Source organism: Anolis sagrei, chromosome 2, assembly GCF_037176765.1.
Source record: "Anolis sagrei isolate rAnoSag1 chromosome 2, rAnoSag1.mat, whole genome shotgun sequence".
Lineage (NCBI taxonomy): Eukaryota > Metazoa > Chordata > Lepidosauria > Squamata > Dactyloidae > Anolis > Anolis sagrei.
Window position 1 is genome coordinate 279,465,624 of NC_090022.1, and position 18,429 is coordinate 279,484,052.

Genomic DNA, 18,429 nt, shown 5'->3' on the forward strand with positions numbered 1-18,429 from the left:
ATCAAGAGCATTTCTGTGGGGCTGGAAAAGAAAGCTTAAATTGGAAATTCACAGAATGAGTTGTGTAGGTCTAGGAAAGGAACTGGGGAAGGACTAGGAAATGAAGACTTTTCTTCCACTCAGTCTGCAAGTTGAGAAAATGAGAAAAGAAGGTAATCTCTCCCCTTCACTGCTGGTAAATACTATGCAAAGAAACCTCAGTGCCTCCCATTGGTCCACCCCTGTTTATGTTAATCTTTGTAGCTTTACATATCCCCTCCCAAAGCCCTGCCTCTCTTAAGTATCCCAGCCAGAGCTGTCAGAAACAGAAAGCACAGAGTTAGCTGTAAAAAGACATACTTGCTTCGCCGGGACCTGCAACGCATCTCAGATCTTGCACTGGTCTAGGAAACATTTTGCTTTTAAACTCATATGCCTCTTCAACCACGTGCAGTTGTGGTGGACTTGCTGCAGAACTGTTGAATTAGGAGAAATAAAGGGATTTGCTACCTCTTTGATAAGCTGTCAGAGTCCCTGCAAAACTTTTGGAATAAGAAGAAACATCTTCCTCTGCTTCTGGAGAATGCTATGGACTTCAGCTATGCGAAACTAGTAAACTTCTAACAGTAGATAAGTTTCAAGAATAGGAAGATCATCTACAGGTCGCAGCTCCCACCGTCATCCCTGCCTACAAATGAAAGGCAAACCCCATTTCATCAAAAGAAGAGACTCCAGTGACGTGTGGACAATGAACCAAGGAGATCACAGCAAACCAAATGCGTACATGGTCCACAATTTGGACAGCGGTGAACACAATGCATATTGCGAAGGTAAGCATTTTAACATTTAATGTAAGGTCCAGAATCTGAAACTAAAACTAGAGCACAATGTTTCTCAACTTTCCTTGTGCCACGACCCCTTAATACAGTTCCTAATGATGTGGCGACCACCAACCATAAAATTACTTTTGTTGCTACTTCATAACTTTGTAGTTTTGCAACTATTATGAATTGTAATGCAAATATCTGATAGACAAGATGTATTTTCATTCACTGGACCAAATTTGGCACAAAAACGCCCAAATTTGTATACTGGTGGGGTTGGGGGATTGGTTTTGTCATTTGGGAGTTGTAGTTGCTGGGATTTATAGTTTACCTACAATCAAAGAGTATTCTGAACTCCACCAATGATAGAATTGAACCAAACTTGGTACACAGAACTTCCATGACCCACAGAAAATAATGGAAGGGTTTGTTGGGCATTGACCTTGAGTTTTGGAGTTGTAGTTCACCTACATCCAGAGAGCACTGTGGACTCAAATAATGATAAATCTGGACCAAACTTGGCATGAATACTCAATATGCCCAAATGTGAACATTGGGTAAAATAGACCTTGATATTTGGGAGTTGTAGTTTGCTGGAATTTATTGTTTGCCTACAGTCAAAGAGCATTCTGAACCGCACCAATGATAGAATTAGGCCAAACTTCCCACATAGAACCCTCATGACTAACAGAAAATACAGTGTTTTCTGATGATCTTTGGTGACCCCTCTGATAATAATAATAATAATAATAATAATAACAACAATAATAATAAAACATTATTTGTACCCCGCTACTATCTCCCCAAGGGACTTGGTGCGGCTTACATGAGGCCGAACCCACAGCACATCAATAAACAAGACAATAACAATAATCAATACAAACAGTTAAAATAAAATAAAATAAATGAACTCAAAACAAAAAAAATACACAATAAGCAATAAACAATAACAATAATAACATATAGCATTAAAAAACCTATGGCCGGGCCAAATGTAATAATTAAAATTTAAAATGCCGGACATGAACAAGGTAAGGTAAACTAGGATAACCCCTCGAGACCCCCCCCCCCCAGTGGTCCCAACAACTAAGGTTGAGAAACGTTGCTATAGTACAATTCACCCAGGAGGAAGTCTCCTTTAACTTACCAATCCAAATTCTGATGTATCCCAGGGAAGTAAATTCTCCCCAAACAAGTCCAGGTGTTCAGTGTCTGAGGAAAGAACCTTTGCTCATTTAGTGTTTTAAAAATATTACGATACATGCACACTCTTCAACATTAGCTGTGATTTCCCATAATTCAAAAACGCCCACTTTCCATGACCAAAAAGGAGGGAATTTGATCCCTTACTCTTTTTGGTTTCCAGAAACTGTGCACTTAGATATGCTTACGGGGGTCACTTTTTTCAGAATTTGGAATCTCTTGACATTTTGCATTGTCTGAGGCCCCCCAAAAAGTACCTCAAATGGGAAGGCTTTTGGTGGGGACTATGTTTTCATTCCTCGTACTTTCTCTTTTTCTTGATGTTGTTGTGTGCCTTCAGATTGCTTCAAACTTATAGTGACCCTAAGGCAAAGTTATCACAACATTTTCTTGGCGTGACTGATTCAGAGTGGGTTTGCCTTTGCCTGGGGCTGAGAGAGAGTAACATGCCCAAGGTCACTTGGTGGGTTTTTATGGTTGAGCAGGGATTTGAACCCTGGTCTCCATAGTCATAGTTCAATACTTAAACCACTACACCATGCTGGCTGTACTTGATACAGAAGAAGGAAAATAGCAAAAAGCAAGTGATTGAAATATGGGGCATTTTTTATGACTATATAGATGATGATTCCTGGAAACAGAGTGAGGAATTCTTCTGATGTTGTTGGGCTGCAACAATCTTGTAGTCTCCAGTTCCTGGCAGGGCTTGTTGGAGCTGAGTCTTGGAAGTATACTTTAGTTCTATTCCTGTCTAAATTCTGCAAGAGCAAAAGTTTTCCAGGTGGGATTTTACCAGCGAAGAATTTTGTTGCATAATGTTACCGTCCCTCCTAGGATAATTAGGTTGGAGAGATAGTCATCTTCATCTTCATAAAGGAATAAAACTCAAATCTGTTTCCAGTGTGGTCGAAATTCTTGTCTGATGTCCCTGAATTTGCCTGTCAATCCATATCCTTTAGTCAATATACAGCTAATTGGATCTTAAGCCTTCCTTGGCATGGTGATTAGTAGTCCCCTTTCACAAAACTTATATAAAGAGGGTAAATCAGCTTTAAAACTCTACAAGAATAATATTGCACCAGGAATAGAAAAGAAAACAAAAACTGTATTTAAAAGGTTTGGAATATTAAAAATATTTTCTCCCTGCCTTCTAAACTCTAGCTCTTCCTAGGAAATTTTCTGGAAACCTTTGACATCTTCTGTAAGGGCAGGCACATGTTGTAATGGGACCTCCATTGAGAATACATTTCAGAAGAGTGCTTCTTATTCAAAGCCACCCAGAAAGTTTCACAGCTGACTCAGGTTTCGAAGCAGAGCTTCCCAGATACACGTCCTTTGCTCAGTCGATTGCATTTCTTTGGTTCTTGCGCAATAAACTTTATATATAATTTATGCTGATTCTGCTCATTCTCCCCGTCCTACAAATGATAAGTTTCAGTCTTCTTTTCTCAGAAACTGAAGGTGAAAAAGGGAAAGACTGAAGCAACATTGGGACCATTTTAAGTGCTATTAAAATTGTTATTTTAACTTGTTCCTGCAATTTTCCTAGTTCTAGATTTATTATTATTATTATTATTATTATTATTGTTATTATTATTATTAAATTTATACCTTGCTTTATCTCTTTCAAAGGAGACTCAATGCGGCTTATTCTACAGCACAGTATCCCAGCCTAGAGTTCTGCAGATATGCTGGACTATAGCATAGCTTCTGTCATGTTCAGCTAGCACATTGCCTGAAAATGAAGGGATTTGTAGTCTGACCAATTGGGGAGTATAGTTTAAGCATCCCTTATCCAGAATTCATAAATCTGAAATACTTCAAAATCCAACATTTTTCACATTAGTGGCTGAGAGTAGTCATACCTTTGCATTCTGACACAAACAGAAACTTTGTTTAATGCACAAAATTATTAAAAATATTGAATAAAATTATTTTCTAGCTATGTGTATAAGGTATACATGAAACATAAACAATCTCTAGGTTACTTCATTGTGTGTGTATGTAGATGTGTGTGTATATGTATATATGTGTGTGTGTGTGCATATACAAACACACACACACACATATATACTGTAATACAGATATCCCAAAATCTGATAGAATTCAAAACCCAATGCATGGCTGGTTCCAAGGATTTCAGATAGGAGATGCCAAAACTGTACTGGATTGCTTAAAACTACTTCTATTATATAGAAATATATGCCAGCCACATGCCCTTGGAGGTGTTTACGGACAATGTCGGCTCTTCAGCTTAGAAATGGAGATGAGCACCAACCCCCAGAGTTGGACATGACTGGACCTAATGTCAGGGGAAAACCTTTATCTTTTTTACATGGCATTCTGCAAACACATATAATTTTGTCTATTGCTAGCTCTTTAGGATTTTTTCTACTTATGAATCCCTTTCATTCTTTATAGTTAAACGTAGTAAAGAACAGCAACAAACACTTCAAGTTTTTTGTTTGAAAATGAACCATTCATTGAGGATATTGAAGGAAACCTTACTCAATGGGATTCAACTCCATAGGTGAGAAGTGCTGAAAAAGACAATGCCTGCCTAATTGTGGCATCTTGTCTTTAGTGTCAATACTTTCACTAAAGATGATGCACAATTATGCCAGGAGGAAAGCATCTTGGGCTGGGGCTTATTACATGACCTTGTGACTGTCCTGATGTTGCATTGTGCTGGAATCATGATTGAATTCTCTCTCTTCGTTGACTTGAAAAACACCTCAATAAATCCAATATCATTGTTTTTCCACCTCTGTTACTTCCACTGCAATCCTAATATTGCGAAGCAGGGAAAGGTCTTGTGAGAATGGCAAAACTGCACAGTTGCAAAGTTATGGCAAAAATCGAAAGAGCACCACATGCACTGGATAGAGCAAATGCACATAAGAAGTGAGGCTGTGCAGAAGACCAATTAAAGCAGTGGTTCTCAACCTGTGGGTCCCCAGGTGTTTTGGCTTTCAGCTCCCAGAAATCTTAACAGCTGGTAAACTGGCTGGGATTTCTGGGAGTTGTAGGCCAAAACACCTAGGGACCCACAGGTTGAGAACCACTAAACTAATGAATGTGAATCACCAAAGTGTCACCATAGCGCTATTGTAGGAAGGTGTGAAAGTAACCCTTCCGATAACAGCATGTTTCCATTCACTCAAATAACATGATTGCCACAAGACAACAGGTTGGTGTGATGAAGTCCTAAGTCAACCCTTTCCAGTGAAATACAGTTGATATAATCTCTGCTCTAATTACACTGCAAAGTCTTATTTTATCTCATGCTGTTACTATGTTGAATTCTGGAGTTTGTAGTTTAGTGAGTCTATTAAAGGCTTCTCCCTAAACTACAAACTACTAGTGTGATGAGGCCCTAATGATACATTCATAAATATGCTGTCCAAACCTGAAATATTTTCATGTCAGTTATATATGGTGTTCATTTTGCTCCCACTTTCATGCACTTTTCAGGGAAGCCCTTAAGAGATTTCTAGCTGATTTAGCATGTATGTGGTATTCCACACCTATCAGTGCTGGTAATGTGTGAAACAGGATATGTTTGGCTTGTTCTACTGACACCCTTCTTGTTGCCAGGAATCATTAAAGCTTGAAAGATAAACTTAGAACTTGTCTAAACTTGTACAAACTTAATGGATTTCATTCTAGATATCATATTTACAGAAGCACACAGAGTCAAGCCAGCATTATTTCTCATCCACTGTTGATTGCACCATATAAGATAAGGAACATGCTAAACCAAAACTTCAAGACTGATAGTCCGATGTGGCAAGGATACTCTTAATTGATCTTCCATCCACTCACTTTTGAATTGCTTTTAAAACAGTGTTTCTCAACCTGTGGGTTAGGACTACCGGGGGGTCACAAGGGGGTGTCAGCGGGGTAGCCAAAGACAATCAGTAAACACTGTATTTTCTGTTGGTCATGTGGGTTCTGCAGAGGAAGTTTGGTCCAATTCTATCATTGGTGGGGTTCACAATGCTCTTTGATTGTAGGTGAACTATAAATCCCAACAACTACAACTCCCAAATGTCAAGCTCTGTTTTGCCCAAACTCCACCAGTGTTCACATTTGGCCGTACTGAGGATTCATGCCAAGTTTGGTCCAGATCTATCATTGTTTTGAGTCCACAGTGCTCTCTGGATGTAGGTGAACTACAACTTCAAAACTCAAGGTCAATACCCACCAAACCATTCCAGTATTTTCTGTTGGTCATGGGAGTCCTGTGTGCCAAGTTTGGTTCAATTCCATCCTTAGTAGAGTTTAGAATGCTCTTTGATTGTAGGTGAACTATAAGTCCCGGCAACGACAACTCCCAAATTACAAAATAATCCCCTCCCCAACCCCACCAGTATTCAAATTTGGGCATATCAGGTATTTGTGCCAAATTTCATCCAGTGAATGAAAATACATCGTGCATATCAGATATTTACATTACGATTCATATCAGTAGTAAAATCACCATTATGAAGTAGCAATGAAAATAATTTGTTTGGGGGTCCCCACAACATGAGGAACTGTATTAAGGGGTCACGTCATTGGGAAGGTTGAGAACCACTGATTTCAAATGTCCTTGGATTTCCTCAGTTGCTACAACTTGAGTTTAAATTGCAAATGTGATTTGCACCCAATTCAGTAGGAGGGAGAGAAGAGGAAAGAGAGAAATCTTGCTGTTTACTGTTGACTCCGGTAAAAGCAAACTGCTGCAGCCTCGTACAGATTGTCTGTTTTTCCGTATTTATAACTTTTGCCATTTTGACCACACAGTAATGTTGCTTGGAAGCACTTGCTCCAGTTTTCATTTGTAAACTGTTGGAAAGCATGTGTTATGCTGAATGAAATATTATGCTGAAAAACACACACTTAAGCTTTGACTTTTGTGGCTAGGTATATCAATCATGAAGTCTCTAAACAAGAAGTAGGTAAAGTCCAGTGTTCCAGATGTTGACAGATTGCAATTCCCATCAATCCTAAACACAGGCTATTCTGATTAGGCTTGATGGAGCTAATATGACATCTAGAAGGCAACACATTGCCACCCAATCCAAACCCTAAGACACAGCAATGGCTGCAACATGTAATGTACATCACAGTGTATTTATACTTGGCTGACTGCAACCACTGACATCCTGCTGTGATGCTTATTTCAGAGTCTTTCACATAGCTCTACTTGCGATCTGGAACTGGCAAGAACTGGTCTTGGGTCTTTCCTTGTACTAAGCATATATTCTTCTTAATATTGAACTTAAATCCTCCTGTTTTAAGACTCTATTGGCCCTCATTTAAAATAATTCAAGAAGAAAATAATTTTGCAGTGACTTCGGAATGCAGTCATTTAAACCAAGGCACTCTGCCAGCAAAATCTGGACCACTAGACTTGGGATGTTTCTGACTCACAGGAAATAATTAGGAATTGCATTTGACTTTGCACTTTATCAGTAAGCTGAAATTTCCCAACGGTTTGGCATAACGAGTCTACAAAATACTCCAAATGTGTAGTTACTGAGATTTCAGCGAGCATGATAGTTTTTCTATATTTCCACTACAGTTGGAACTGATATGAATAATTGAAGCATGCGGGGAAGTTCATCCTGACAGGACCCCTGCAAATTATAAGATGAGAGCAAATTGTAACATGAGAGACCCTGGTTGTGCAATAGGTTAAACCCTTGTGCCAGCAGGACTGAAGACCAACAGGTCGGAGGTTCGAATCCAAGAGGGGTGCGGATGAGCTCCCTCTGTTAGCTCCAGCTCCTCATGCGAGGACACAAGGGAAGCCTCCCAACAGGATGGTAAAACATAAAAACATCTGACTGTCCTCTGGGCAATGTCCTTGCAGACGGTCAATTCTCTCACACTAGAAGCAACTTGCAGTTTTTCAGTCGTTCTTGACATTAAATATATATATTTGGCTCCTGGCCAGAAAAGATAAACTGTTGTTTCCAAAGAGTAGATTTATATTTTGATTAATTTTCTCCTTGAGCAACAAAATTAAATATCATAAAGTTTCATGTTTCAAATATGAAATGTTTGCTCTTGCTTGATAATTACTAGTTTCTCTTAGCAGAGATCTGGGGCATCATTTCCCTAATCTGAAACATGCTCTTTGTTTCTTGCTGTTCTGTACTTGAAATTGGGGCCTGAATCCTATTGTCCAAATCTGACCGGATTTGAGCCATTAGGTCAGTTGGATTTACCTATGTGTTGCTTCATCATTCAAAACTGATATAGGTTTATTCCAGCTAGGGTTGACCAATGGGGTTCTGGCTGTTAGAAACCTTTTCTAAATTACTTTTTTTTCTATTCGTCAGATATTCTAAAACACTCTTTACGAATTGTCTGGAAATTCACGTGTTATATCCACAACATTCAGGTCAGGACTTCCCAACAAAGACCTAATCTACTTAAGGGATATCTCTCTATTAAGTTTTCCTCCCATAGTTTGGCACTAAAGGAAATCTCCAAGCACTTTATGTGTAATGAATTACTATAAATAAGACCACACTAAAACTGCTATGCAGCCAGCTCTCCACATTCTCTGGGGCTATGGGCAATGGGCTCCCATGAAAGGGAAAAACCATGGATTAGGTAAAGATAAAGGTTTTCCCCTGACATTAAGTCCAGTGTCCGACTCTGGGGGGTTGGTGCTCATCTCAATTTCTAAGCCAAAGAGCCAGCGTTGTCTGAAGACACCTCCAAGGTCATGTGGCTGGCATGACTGCATGGAGTGCCATTACCTTCCTGCTGAAGCAGTACCTATTGATCTCCTCACATTTGCACGTTTTCGAACTGCTAGGTTGGCAGAAGCTGGAGTTAACAGTGGGAGCTCACCCCTCTCCCCAGATTCAAAATTGCGACCTTTTGGTAAGCAAGTTCAGCAGCTCAGCAGTTTAACCCACTGCACTACCAGGGGCTCCTAAAATTGCTATTTTTAAAACTGAGAGATCACTTCTCTAGTTATTTCCAAGTCTCTCAGTATTTTTCAATGGTTGACTTTTTCTGGAAGCTGACCATATAACTGCACAGGTGGACCTAAGGATTCCTAGAGAGGTGTTTTCTCTAGAAACCTCTAGGTCCTGTAGCATGACCACTGGAAGTGGACCGTAGAGTCACAGTGAAAGACTTAGGTCAGGCGTGGGCAAACTTTGGTCCTCCAGATGTTTTGGACCTCAACTCCCGCAATTTCTAACAGTCCAAAACACCTGGAGAGCTGAAGTTTGCCCATGCCTGACTTAGGGATTTCTAGAAGGAACATTTTAATCAAATTTGCAAAGAATCAAAACTGCAAATGTGGAGAAACTACTATATTTTAATAAGTCTACTCAGCCATCTTCCCTAAACACTTTGTAAAACAGAAACACCATTTTACCAACTAGGTAAAAACATCAAAGGTAGACAGTTCTGGAAAGGTAAATGAAAGAGCTGAACATGGTGGGAGAAAGTGTGGAAAGTAAGAAGTGTATGAAGACCAGAAATTAAGTTGTGCTCTTCTTAGCTATCCATATCAAGCATTTAGCTCAATGTGTTCTTATTAAAGGAAAGGAAAGCAGAGGGAAAGTGCTTCAGTCTGCAGTCATTATTTATGAGCCTGGGTAACTGATTCATTCCTGGTCTACTCTTGGCAGAAAGAGAAGGACTATTCCAGTCCCATCGGCCAGAGACAACCCAGTTGGCAGGCTCCTGCAGGGACTTTTCCAGGAACCTCCTGTATTTAAAAGTTGCTGAGCTGCTCAGGACTGGAGCAACCCGGTACAAACTGGTTACTACTGCAAAACTGGCCCGACAAATCATATGTTGCTCTTGAGGAGGAGGAATGAGGGAGGCTGCCACATCCTATCCCACCCCTTTCCTCTGTCCCATTCTCCACCTTTTCTTCTCTGTGGAGTAAGCCAACTTTTCTTAGGAAGAGTCTCTGCACGAAGTACTTTGCCCATTGGCATATGCTGCCTTCTGCTCTTGCTAATGAAAGAGAACTGGCCAATATTATCCCTCCTTTCTTTTTTCTTAAAACAAGCTAATAATGCTAACACCATTAGAGGCACCTCTGTTGTGTTCTGCATATTTCCATTGGGTGGACACCAGGCCATACTTTACCCTTGAACTGCACCTCCCTCCAAGTGAGTATCTTCTTCAGATTTCCAACAAGTGTTGTCTTTCTGGTACAAGATCTCCCTCCAGAAATATTTTATGGTTATAGGAACATCGTGTAGAACCCCTAGAACACATCTGTCAACATAGCCAGTGCCTCTATTAATATGGGTGAGGCATTATGGGAGTTATATCCTCAAAAGAAACATTACCAAACTCCCATGGGTCTGTTTTCTATCCTTCTTAGTGAGCATTCTGTGACTTGAATGACATTGACTTGGAATAAACTGAGGGCCCTTCTACACTGCCATATAATCCAGGTTATCAAATCAGATAGTCCACATTATTTGCTTTGAACTGAATTATCTGGAACTACACTGCCATTCAGTGCCCTTCCACACAGCTGAATAAAGTCCCACATTATCTACTTTGAACTGGGATATATGGCAGTGTGGACTCATATAACCCAGTTCAAAGCAGATATTGTAGAATTTTTGCCTTAATAATTCTGGGTTATATGGCTGTGTGGAAGGGCCCACAATCCAGTTCGGAGCAGATAATTTAGATTGTATATGGCAATGTAGAAGGGGCCTGAATGATTACCCCATCAGAATTGAGAAATGTTACTTTGGTCTATTTTGTAGCCAATTGAGACAAGTTATTAAACTCAGTTCTCACCCTCCCTCCTGTTTCTACCAGTGAGCTCCTCAATCACCATTCTGACCCTTTCGTCTAAAGTATGTCTTCTCCTTTCATGAGTATCAGGGGTGTAGCATTAGGAGTATTTGAAAATAGAAAAACTGGGGGAAAGCTTTTTAAATCTAAGGCCCCTTCCACACAGCTGTATAAAATCCACATTGAACTGAATTAAATGACAGTGTAGACTCAAATAACCTAGTTGAAAGCAGATATTGTGATGATCTGCCTTGATATTCTGAATTATATGGCTGTGTGGAAGGGCGTTCCTTTATACGTTACCTTTGAGTTGTCTTTTTGGGATTAATAGTACTTGTAGTGGGCATGTTTGCTTCTTGTACTTGCTAGTCACTGGCCTCTCAGGCCCCTTCCACACAGCTGAATGAAATTCCACATTTTCTGCTTTGAATTGGAAAATATGGCAGTGCGGACTCAGATAACCCAGTTCAAAGCAGATATTGTGGGATTTTCTTCCTTAATATTCTGGGTTATATGTCTGTGTGGTAGGTCCTTTAGCTAGCTGCTAGTGGCCCCAGCAGAAGCCAGTGAGATGTTAGGCCATTATACAAGATGTATTGTACCTTCTTTTGTCAGTGCTGGCAGGACACTAGGACTAGACAACCGGAATGAAATCATGATAGTGGGGTTTGGAAATTTAAATCAGCACACAGAGATATATTGAGGTGAGGGCATTATGCTTGTCTTGTAATACCTTTCTTGAAATTGGGAGCTCATATTTCTGAGTCGGAAAGCACAAGTCTTAGCAGAATCTCTGGTTTTACTGACTAGATTTACCTGTTATGAAAATAAAGTGAAAAATAAGATGAAAAGCCAGTGACACCCTCATGAAAAGCCAACTCTTTGTTGTTCTTGCTTCCAGTGCTAAACAAAGTGCCTTTCTTTATTTGAGGAGAGCTTCATCTGGCTATATTTCAGAGGAAGGAACTGGCAAAACCGCCTCTATTCCTTGATTAAGAAAACTCTATGAAGTTCATGGGGCCACCATCAATTGCTAGACAATATGAAGGCATATGTACACATTAGGAGCTCCACAAGGTGTCAACAATCCTTTTAAATGTGTTGTCGAAGGGTTTCAGGGTTGAAATCATTGGGTTGCTGTGAGTTTGCAACATTCACACTTGCCTCAAACAGACAAGAGTTTTTTTTTTCTCCCATCCTGGATATTCCACAGATGTATAAACCTCACTTGCCTAGTTTCCATCAGAACTCACAACCTCAGAGGAGGCCTGCCACAGTTGTGGGCAAAACGTCAGGAGAGAATGCTTCTGGACAGGCCCGTAGCCAGGATTTCGTTTCGGGGGGGGGGCTAAAAAATTTTCAGGGGGGCCTGAGTTTCGGGGGGGGGGCTGAGTCTGAGTGAAAGAGGGTCTAGCCTAGCAAACCTTTTGTATCATTACCCCAATACCCCCATACATATGGGATATATTGAGAATGGTGATCAAATCATGATATTAATAAACATAACAGTTTAAATAATGCACCAGTAAGGCCTTTTCGCGAACCACCATGAGAATTTCGGGGGGGGGCTGAAGCCCCCCGAGCCCCCCCCCCCCCCCGGCTACATGCCTGCTTCTGGAACAGGGCCATACAGCCCAGAAATCTCACAGCAACCCAATCCTTTTAAACATTATTGTCTCTTTTCTGGCTCATTATTGTTTGAAAGATCGTTAAGTCTACTGCTATTTATAAAATACTGGAATAGCAAAAAATATTGTTTTTTCTGCCAGCAATCCAGTGAAACACAGAAAACTTCCTCCCAATTCAGAGTTTAAGCTGTTGCAACAGTTTCCCTACCCCCTCTCCTAATTCTGGCATGGAATATGTGCAATTTGGCAGCTCTCTGTGGCCTTGCAGCTTCAGTAAACAGTAATTCTCTGATAGCTGACCACAGTAAGTCTGGTATTTTGTTTTTCATATCCCTCCCCACCTCCATCCCTCTTTCTCACTCTTCCTCTGTGAATGCATTATGTTTCAAAGTCACAGTCCCTTAATTTAAACCCTTGCTAAAATTGGACTTTTTGTGGCAGGTTGGGTTAACTTTAGATGTGCTTCTTACTTGGAAGAGGTGTGGAAATGTCATTTCAGGAGACTCCTCCATTAAAAATCATGGTGGAAGACTATTGACTTGCCTTTACACCCCACTTATACTGTCATATAATGCATTATATGTCTCAACTGACCATATATTGTTGTTCTAAACTGCATTATATGGTCAGTGTAGACCAGGCATGGGCAAACTTTGTCCCTCCAGGTGTTTTGGACTTCAACTCCCACAATTCCTAACAGCCTCAGGCCTCCCCCCCCCCTCAGCCACTTAAGCGACTGAAGGGGAAAAGGAAGGGGCCTGAGGCTATTAGGAATTGAGCGAGTTAAAGTCCAAAACACATGGAGGGACAAAGTTTGCCCATGCCTAGTGTAGACTCACATAATGGAGTTCTATGCAGTTAAACTGCGTCATGAGTCTACCATAACCATATTGCACAGTTCAATTTAGTGCAGTAAAGGGGAAAACCTAAATTAAGATTGCTGAATTGCCCTCAATTGAATAATGCTTGCATGAAGAAATTAGTAAGCCTTTAAAGTTGCCGGCCCAAACTTGAAAAGATGAAACAAACCTAAAAATGGTGTAGAGAGCTAGCCACTACTGCCCTCTGCTGAATTTGAAATGAAATGCTAAAAGTATTTAGATATCACAAACTTGACCAGAGAGGGACAGAAATATTGAAGTGTTGTCTTGTTTTTAAAAAATGCTTTAAACTATCTTTACAAAGTAACTTCTGAATGTAACCATTGAATGTGGATACATTATATCCATGTGGACTAATTACAACTAATTTGATACTTCTGAAATATATTTACATTCCAAAGTAGCTAGTAAATATATCAGTAAATATAAGTTACAAGTAGCGGTATTAACTTGCAACTCATTACTTCCAAATTCCAGGTTGCAGGAAGAATGTTATTCAAATGTAGCCCGACGAATAATAGTTTCCACTGCAAAACAATATTATTTTATCTACAATATTATAGTTAATCCACATCCTCACACTTAGTTTAGTTAGAGTATAATTTCTTAAGTAACAAGTAGTGCAAAGCTCAGAGCACTAGTCAGTGGGAGACGGTCCACCTGGCAAGCATCGAGTAGTTACAGCCAGAGTAGGGTAACTGCTGGGACAATAATGGAGTAAGAAAGAGTTACTCCTTGTGGTGAATGTTGGTGATGAGGAAGCGAGTTTGGTGGAGTTTGGAGGTTTTATTTATCGTGTCAGGAGCAACCAGACATTTGTATTACATTTTTAACAAAACAAACAAACAGACAAAACACAAAGTTTGCAAGCTTGGTAGTTGGTTAAATGTCCTTTGACCAGTATCTGGCCACTTGGAGTGCCTCTGGTGTTGCCACAAGAAGGTCCTCCATTGTGCATGTAGCAGGGCTCAGGTTGCATTGCAGCAAGTGGTCAGTGGTTTGCTCCTCACCACACTCGCATGTCGCGGATTCCACTTTGTAGCCCCATTTCTTAAGATTGGCTCTGCATCTCGTGGTGCCAGAGCGCAGTCTGTTCAGAGTTTGGAGGTGTCTGAGAGGCTTGTGGAACTGGACTTTGTTTTTGTATAAACTCAGCTAAAAGACAAATGTGTCAGTTTTCTCCTTGGGCAGAGGGAGAAAGCTTCCGCATCTCTGTGTGTCTATACATTAATCTTCATTGTGAGAAGTTTCATAAGAACTGAATAGTGTTTAGGATTTGTAAGCATGAATAATCTCTTCCAAGAGAGGAAACTGCCTTACAACTGTCCTAGGAGCCATACAATCAGCTTTCTCTAGTAATGTAGACACCTTTATTTTCCATCTTCTCACCTGCATGGCACAAAAGCCCAACAAGTGCATTATGCAGATGTATAGGAGTGTTACATCAATGTAAGTAGCCTGCTTTATATCCATACTGTACAATTGTAGCAGTTTTATACCTCTTTAACTGACATAGTTCCATCCTACAGAATACTGGGATTCATCGTTTGGTGAGATGTTTAAAGCTTTCTAGGGCTCTCACCATAACTACAGGATTACATTTCTCTGGCAGAGTACTTCATCAAATTTAAAACCTCATTATTTAATAGGAAAGAGCCATTGAAACCAAAGTGGGATCAAAGAACAGAGCCATTACAGTGGAAGTTGCATCAAACCAGTATAACCATTTACGTATTGTAGATAAACCCCTGGAGAATTGTGGTCTATAGATTGTACATAGGTTCACAGAGCAATCAACAGTACAAAACTAATCACATCTGCTGCATCATAATTCAGTTGGGAGTTAACTTCAAGATAAATGCATACAGGGTTTGAGCCTAAATATATATCTACATTAAGGCACCCTCCAAAAACAAGTGCTTGTTTTACCTTTCATATGTATTCAAGGGTGTCCCCACAGTGATGGGTAGGCTAGTTCAACTAAGGTCTGTCTATATATACAGTTTCTTAACTGCATATGTGGTGAATTAATACATATTTTAATATGTTGCTCTTGTGGTTTATTCCTACAAAGATGTTTTGTGGGATGGCTTCACAAATTATACCATCATGAGACACAGTCAGTTCTATCTCCAAATTTAAATATGTGGTTAAGTTATCAATAAGCAGTTACACAAAAAGAATCCAGCCTTTGTCTATGTTGGTTTGATGTTGACTTTAGAGAAATAGTTCTCCCCCTCACACACACACTTTTTCTTTAAATAGTTGCATTAAATAGCTAGCTAGTTTAAAGCTTATAATTGCAATATTATTCAATTTTAACCCTCAGGATTACTTTTTATTCTGAGAGCAATCCATGCCACTTCTGCTTGTTGTTTGTTTTCCTATGGATATCCTTCTTGGGACCTCATCTCATCCATTTTGGGCTCCGTTTCCATGCATTTTGGAAACTGAGTCCCATGGAGGCCATCACAGCACTTCTGGTTGGACTCTATGTGACTCAGTTTCCGCAGCTCATGGAAATTGTGCTACCTGACTCCAAATGGGAGAAAGTAGGAAAAAGACAGACCTTGATTGGGAAGATGGACATAGATGGGAGGGAACGAAGTAAGATGGTTCCTTCTGCTTTCCCCCCACTCATGGGATGAGGACTTTGATCACTAGAGAGAGAGATCTACCAATGGAGATCCCCTTGGTATGCAGCAGAAAACACTACCACCCCACCACTTTTCCCATAAGCAGTGTGTCATTAATATGGAATAACAAAAGAAAGGTAGAGTGCAGGGGAAAAAATCAAAAATAAAATAATGATTTATCAATGCCACATATTTTAAATATTGACCAAGGCAAAAAGGTTGACCAATATTAAATCGACAGCATGTACCTGCTAGAACATGTCCAGAGAAGGGCAACCAGAAATGATCAAAAGTTTGGAAACTAAGCCCTGTGAGGTGTGGCTTTGGGAGCAGAGTATGTTTACCTTGGAGAAAAGAAGGCTGAGAGGAGACACTATAGCTATCTTTAAATATTTGAAAAGATGTCACATTAAGGAGGGGAGGAAGCTTGTTTTCCCTTGCTCTGGAGACTTTAGGACATGGCACAATGGATTCAAAATGCAGGAAAAGAGATTCTATCTAAACATTAGGAGAAATGCCCAGTGGAATATGCTGCCTTTGAGTGTGGTGGAAGTTTTTAAATAAAGTGGCTATTTATTGGGAATGATTTGATTGTGTGTATCTGAATGGCATAATGGGGTTGGACTTCCAAATCTATGATTCTACCTTGTTGCTGGTGGAATTCTATCAAGTCAGTTATGAAAACATCCCAGAAGGGAAAAACAGCCACCTGGTGGGCAGAAACATTGGAAGAGTTATCTAAGTGCATCTCCATGGTGCTTTGATATTTACTGGTGGCTGTGGCACAACCTGGCAAAATCACTGCAGATTGAAGTATTGGGTGTCCCCTGACAGAACCCCAAGGAGAAAAATTACATCAAATTAAAGCTACAGTAGAATTCTCACACTTTCCTTTCCGTGCTTTCCAACTAATACCTTCATTGAGTATGAAAACACCAAATAGTTGGCCAGTGCCTTATGATCAATACTTCTGGGGAAATCCCAGAACAATCTGGAAGTATTCACCTTTTTAGATATAGTAACATTCTTTTCACACAGTCATCTGAAGGTGGACATGCTTTGGGGAAATTTAATTATAAGTGCTTCAAGAAGTCTGCTCCTACATAGGGTTCCCAGTTAGTACAATTTCAGGCTCTAAGACCAAAACCTCAGATAAAGGGATGATCTCCTGCTTTGTCGTAAAGTATGGTTCCAGGTGATTTGCACAATGGTTTTGGGTGATGTCACAGCTGGTGGTGTCATTTAAGCATACTAAATTACATATCAACTACAATTGCACTGAGTACATCATCCAAAAGCAGGATGGGGGAAAATCTGCCAAAGGAAAATACCCCCCCCCCCCTTGTTACACGCACACAACCTTCAAGCCAATGCTCTCATACTTTCCTCTAAGGACCAGACAATACGGTCCAGGATTTGCAATTGGGAGCCCTTGCCCTTGTACATCTTTTGGGGCAAAGTTACAAAGACACTTACATACATAATAAACTGTCAAGGGCATATGCCTATATGATTCTGGGAAACATACTAACAAGGTTTTTGTATGTATGGTTTATATCTGTGTAAGATTTTCACTGAAATGCAGGGCTAGTGCTTGCTGTTGGGTCCCACTCCCAATGTATTCCTATTCAGATGAATGTTTGAAGGGAACTAATGGCTCACGGGGTTTCTATATATCAGTGCAGCAAAAACAGAGCTTAACAAATCTGAAAAAAGATTAGTGTATTTTTTTGGTGTCAGGAGCAACTTTGTATTGACGTAAAACCAATAAAGACACATTAGAATCAGAAAAACGTGTAAGTAATTATGACGCTTCCATCATGCAAATACTAAAGCATATTAACATATTGATACATTTATCAGTTTTCTCTAAACTAAAATCTACTGTCTCTAAATTTATTATTATTATCAGACACGTGTTTTACTTAAGGAACATATAATTTACTTGCTACAAGGCAGATTGAGAAATGAATGGATGAATAACAAAATGACCTATTTGTATTCACTCACAGTATAATATTACTCCTTCTCCTTTCAGACAGATCAGTGGTTGCACAGCCCATCTTTGTTTTCAAGAAGACGCAACATAATAAGGTAAATGATGAAGCGGCCTCTTTTTTAACTTGTTAAGATAACGAAGATTTATAAATGCACACGTTGGAAGTAGTGGGATCACAGTAGCAAACAGGCAGACACTCACTTGACCATCTCCATAAAATCTGCATACGTATCCTAAGATTCACCACCACCATTGGTTGCTGCCAATGTGCTCAGCTTTGAAAGGCATTTTGATCAGTTCCAAAAGTTTAGACACACCAATAGCTACCAGTTAAGAAGACTATACAGTACAATCTCAGTATTCATGGAGGATTATGTTTCTGAACTTACTATGAATAATAGTGAATCCTCCAGAAACTGACTTCTATCAGAAGTTACCATAGAGGTGTCCTCTCTAAAAAATTACTTGGTCCTCCAACACAACTCAATAGCTTCT

General features: G+C 39.9%; 1 protein-coding gene across 1 annotated transcript in view; it reads left to right on the plus strand.

Annotated features, from left to right (window-relative positions):
- The first annotated feature begins 296 nt into the window (after positions 1-296).
- Positions 297-18,429, plus strand: part of RANBP3L (RAN binding protein 3 like) — a 41,211-nt gene continuing 23,078 nt past the window's right edge. Inside the window, exons 1-2 of the mRNA XM_060761398.2 lie at positions 297-809; positions 17,974-18,029. Coding sequence (XP_060617381.2) covers positions 674-809; positions 17,974-18,029 — 192 coding nt within the window. The 5' untranslated portion in view covers positions 297-673. The remainder of the gene's footprint in view (positions 810-17,973; positions 18,030-18,429) is intronic.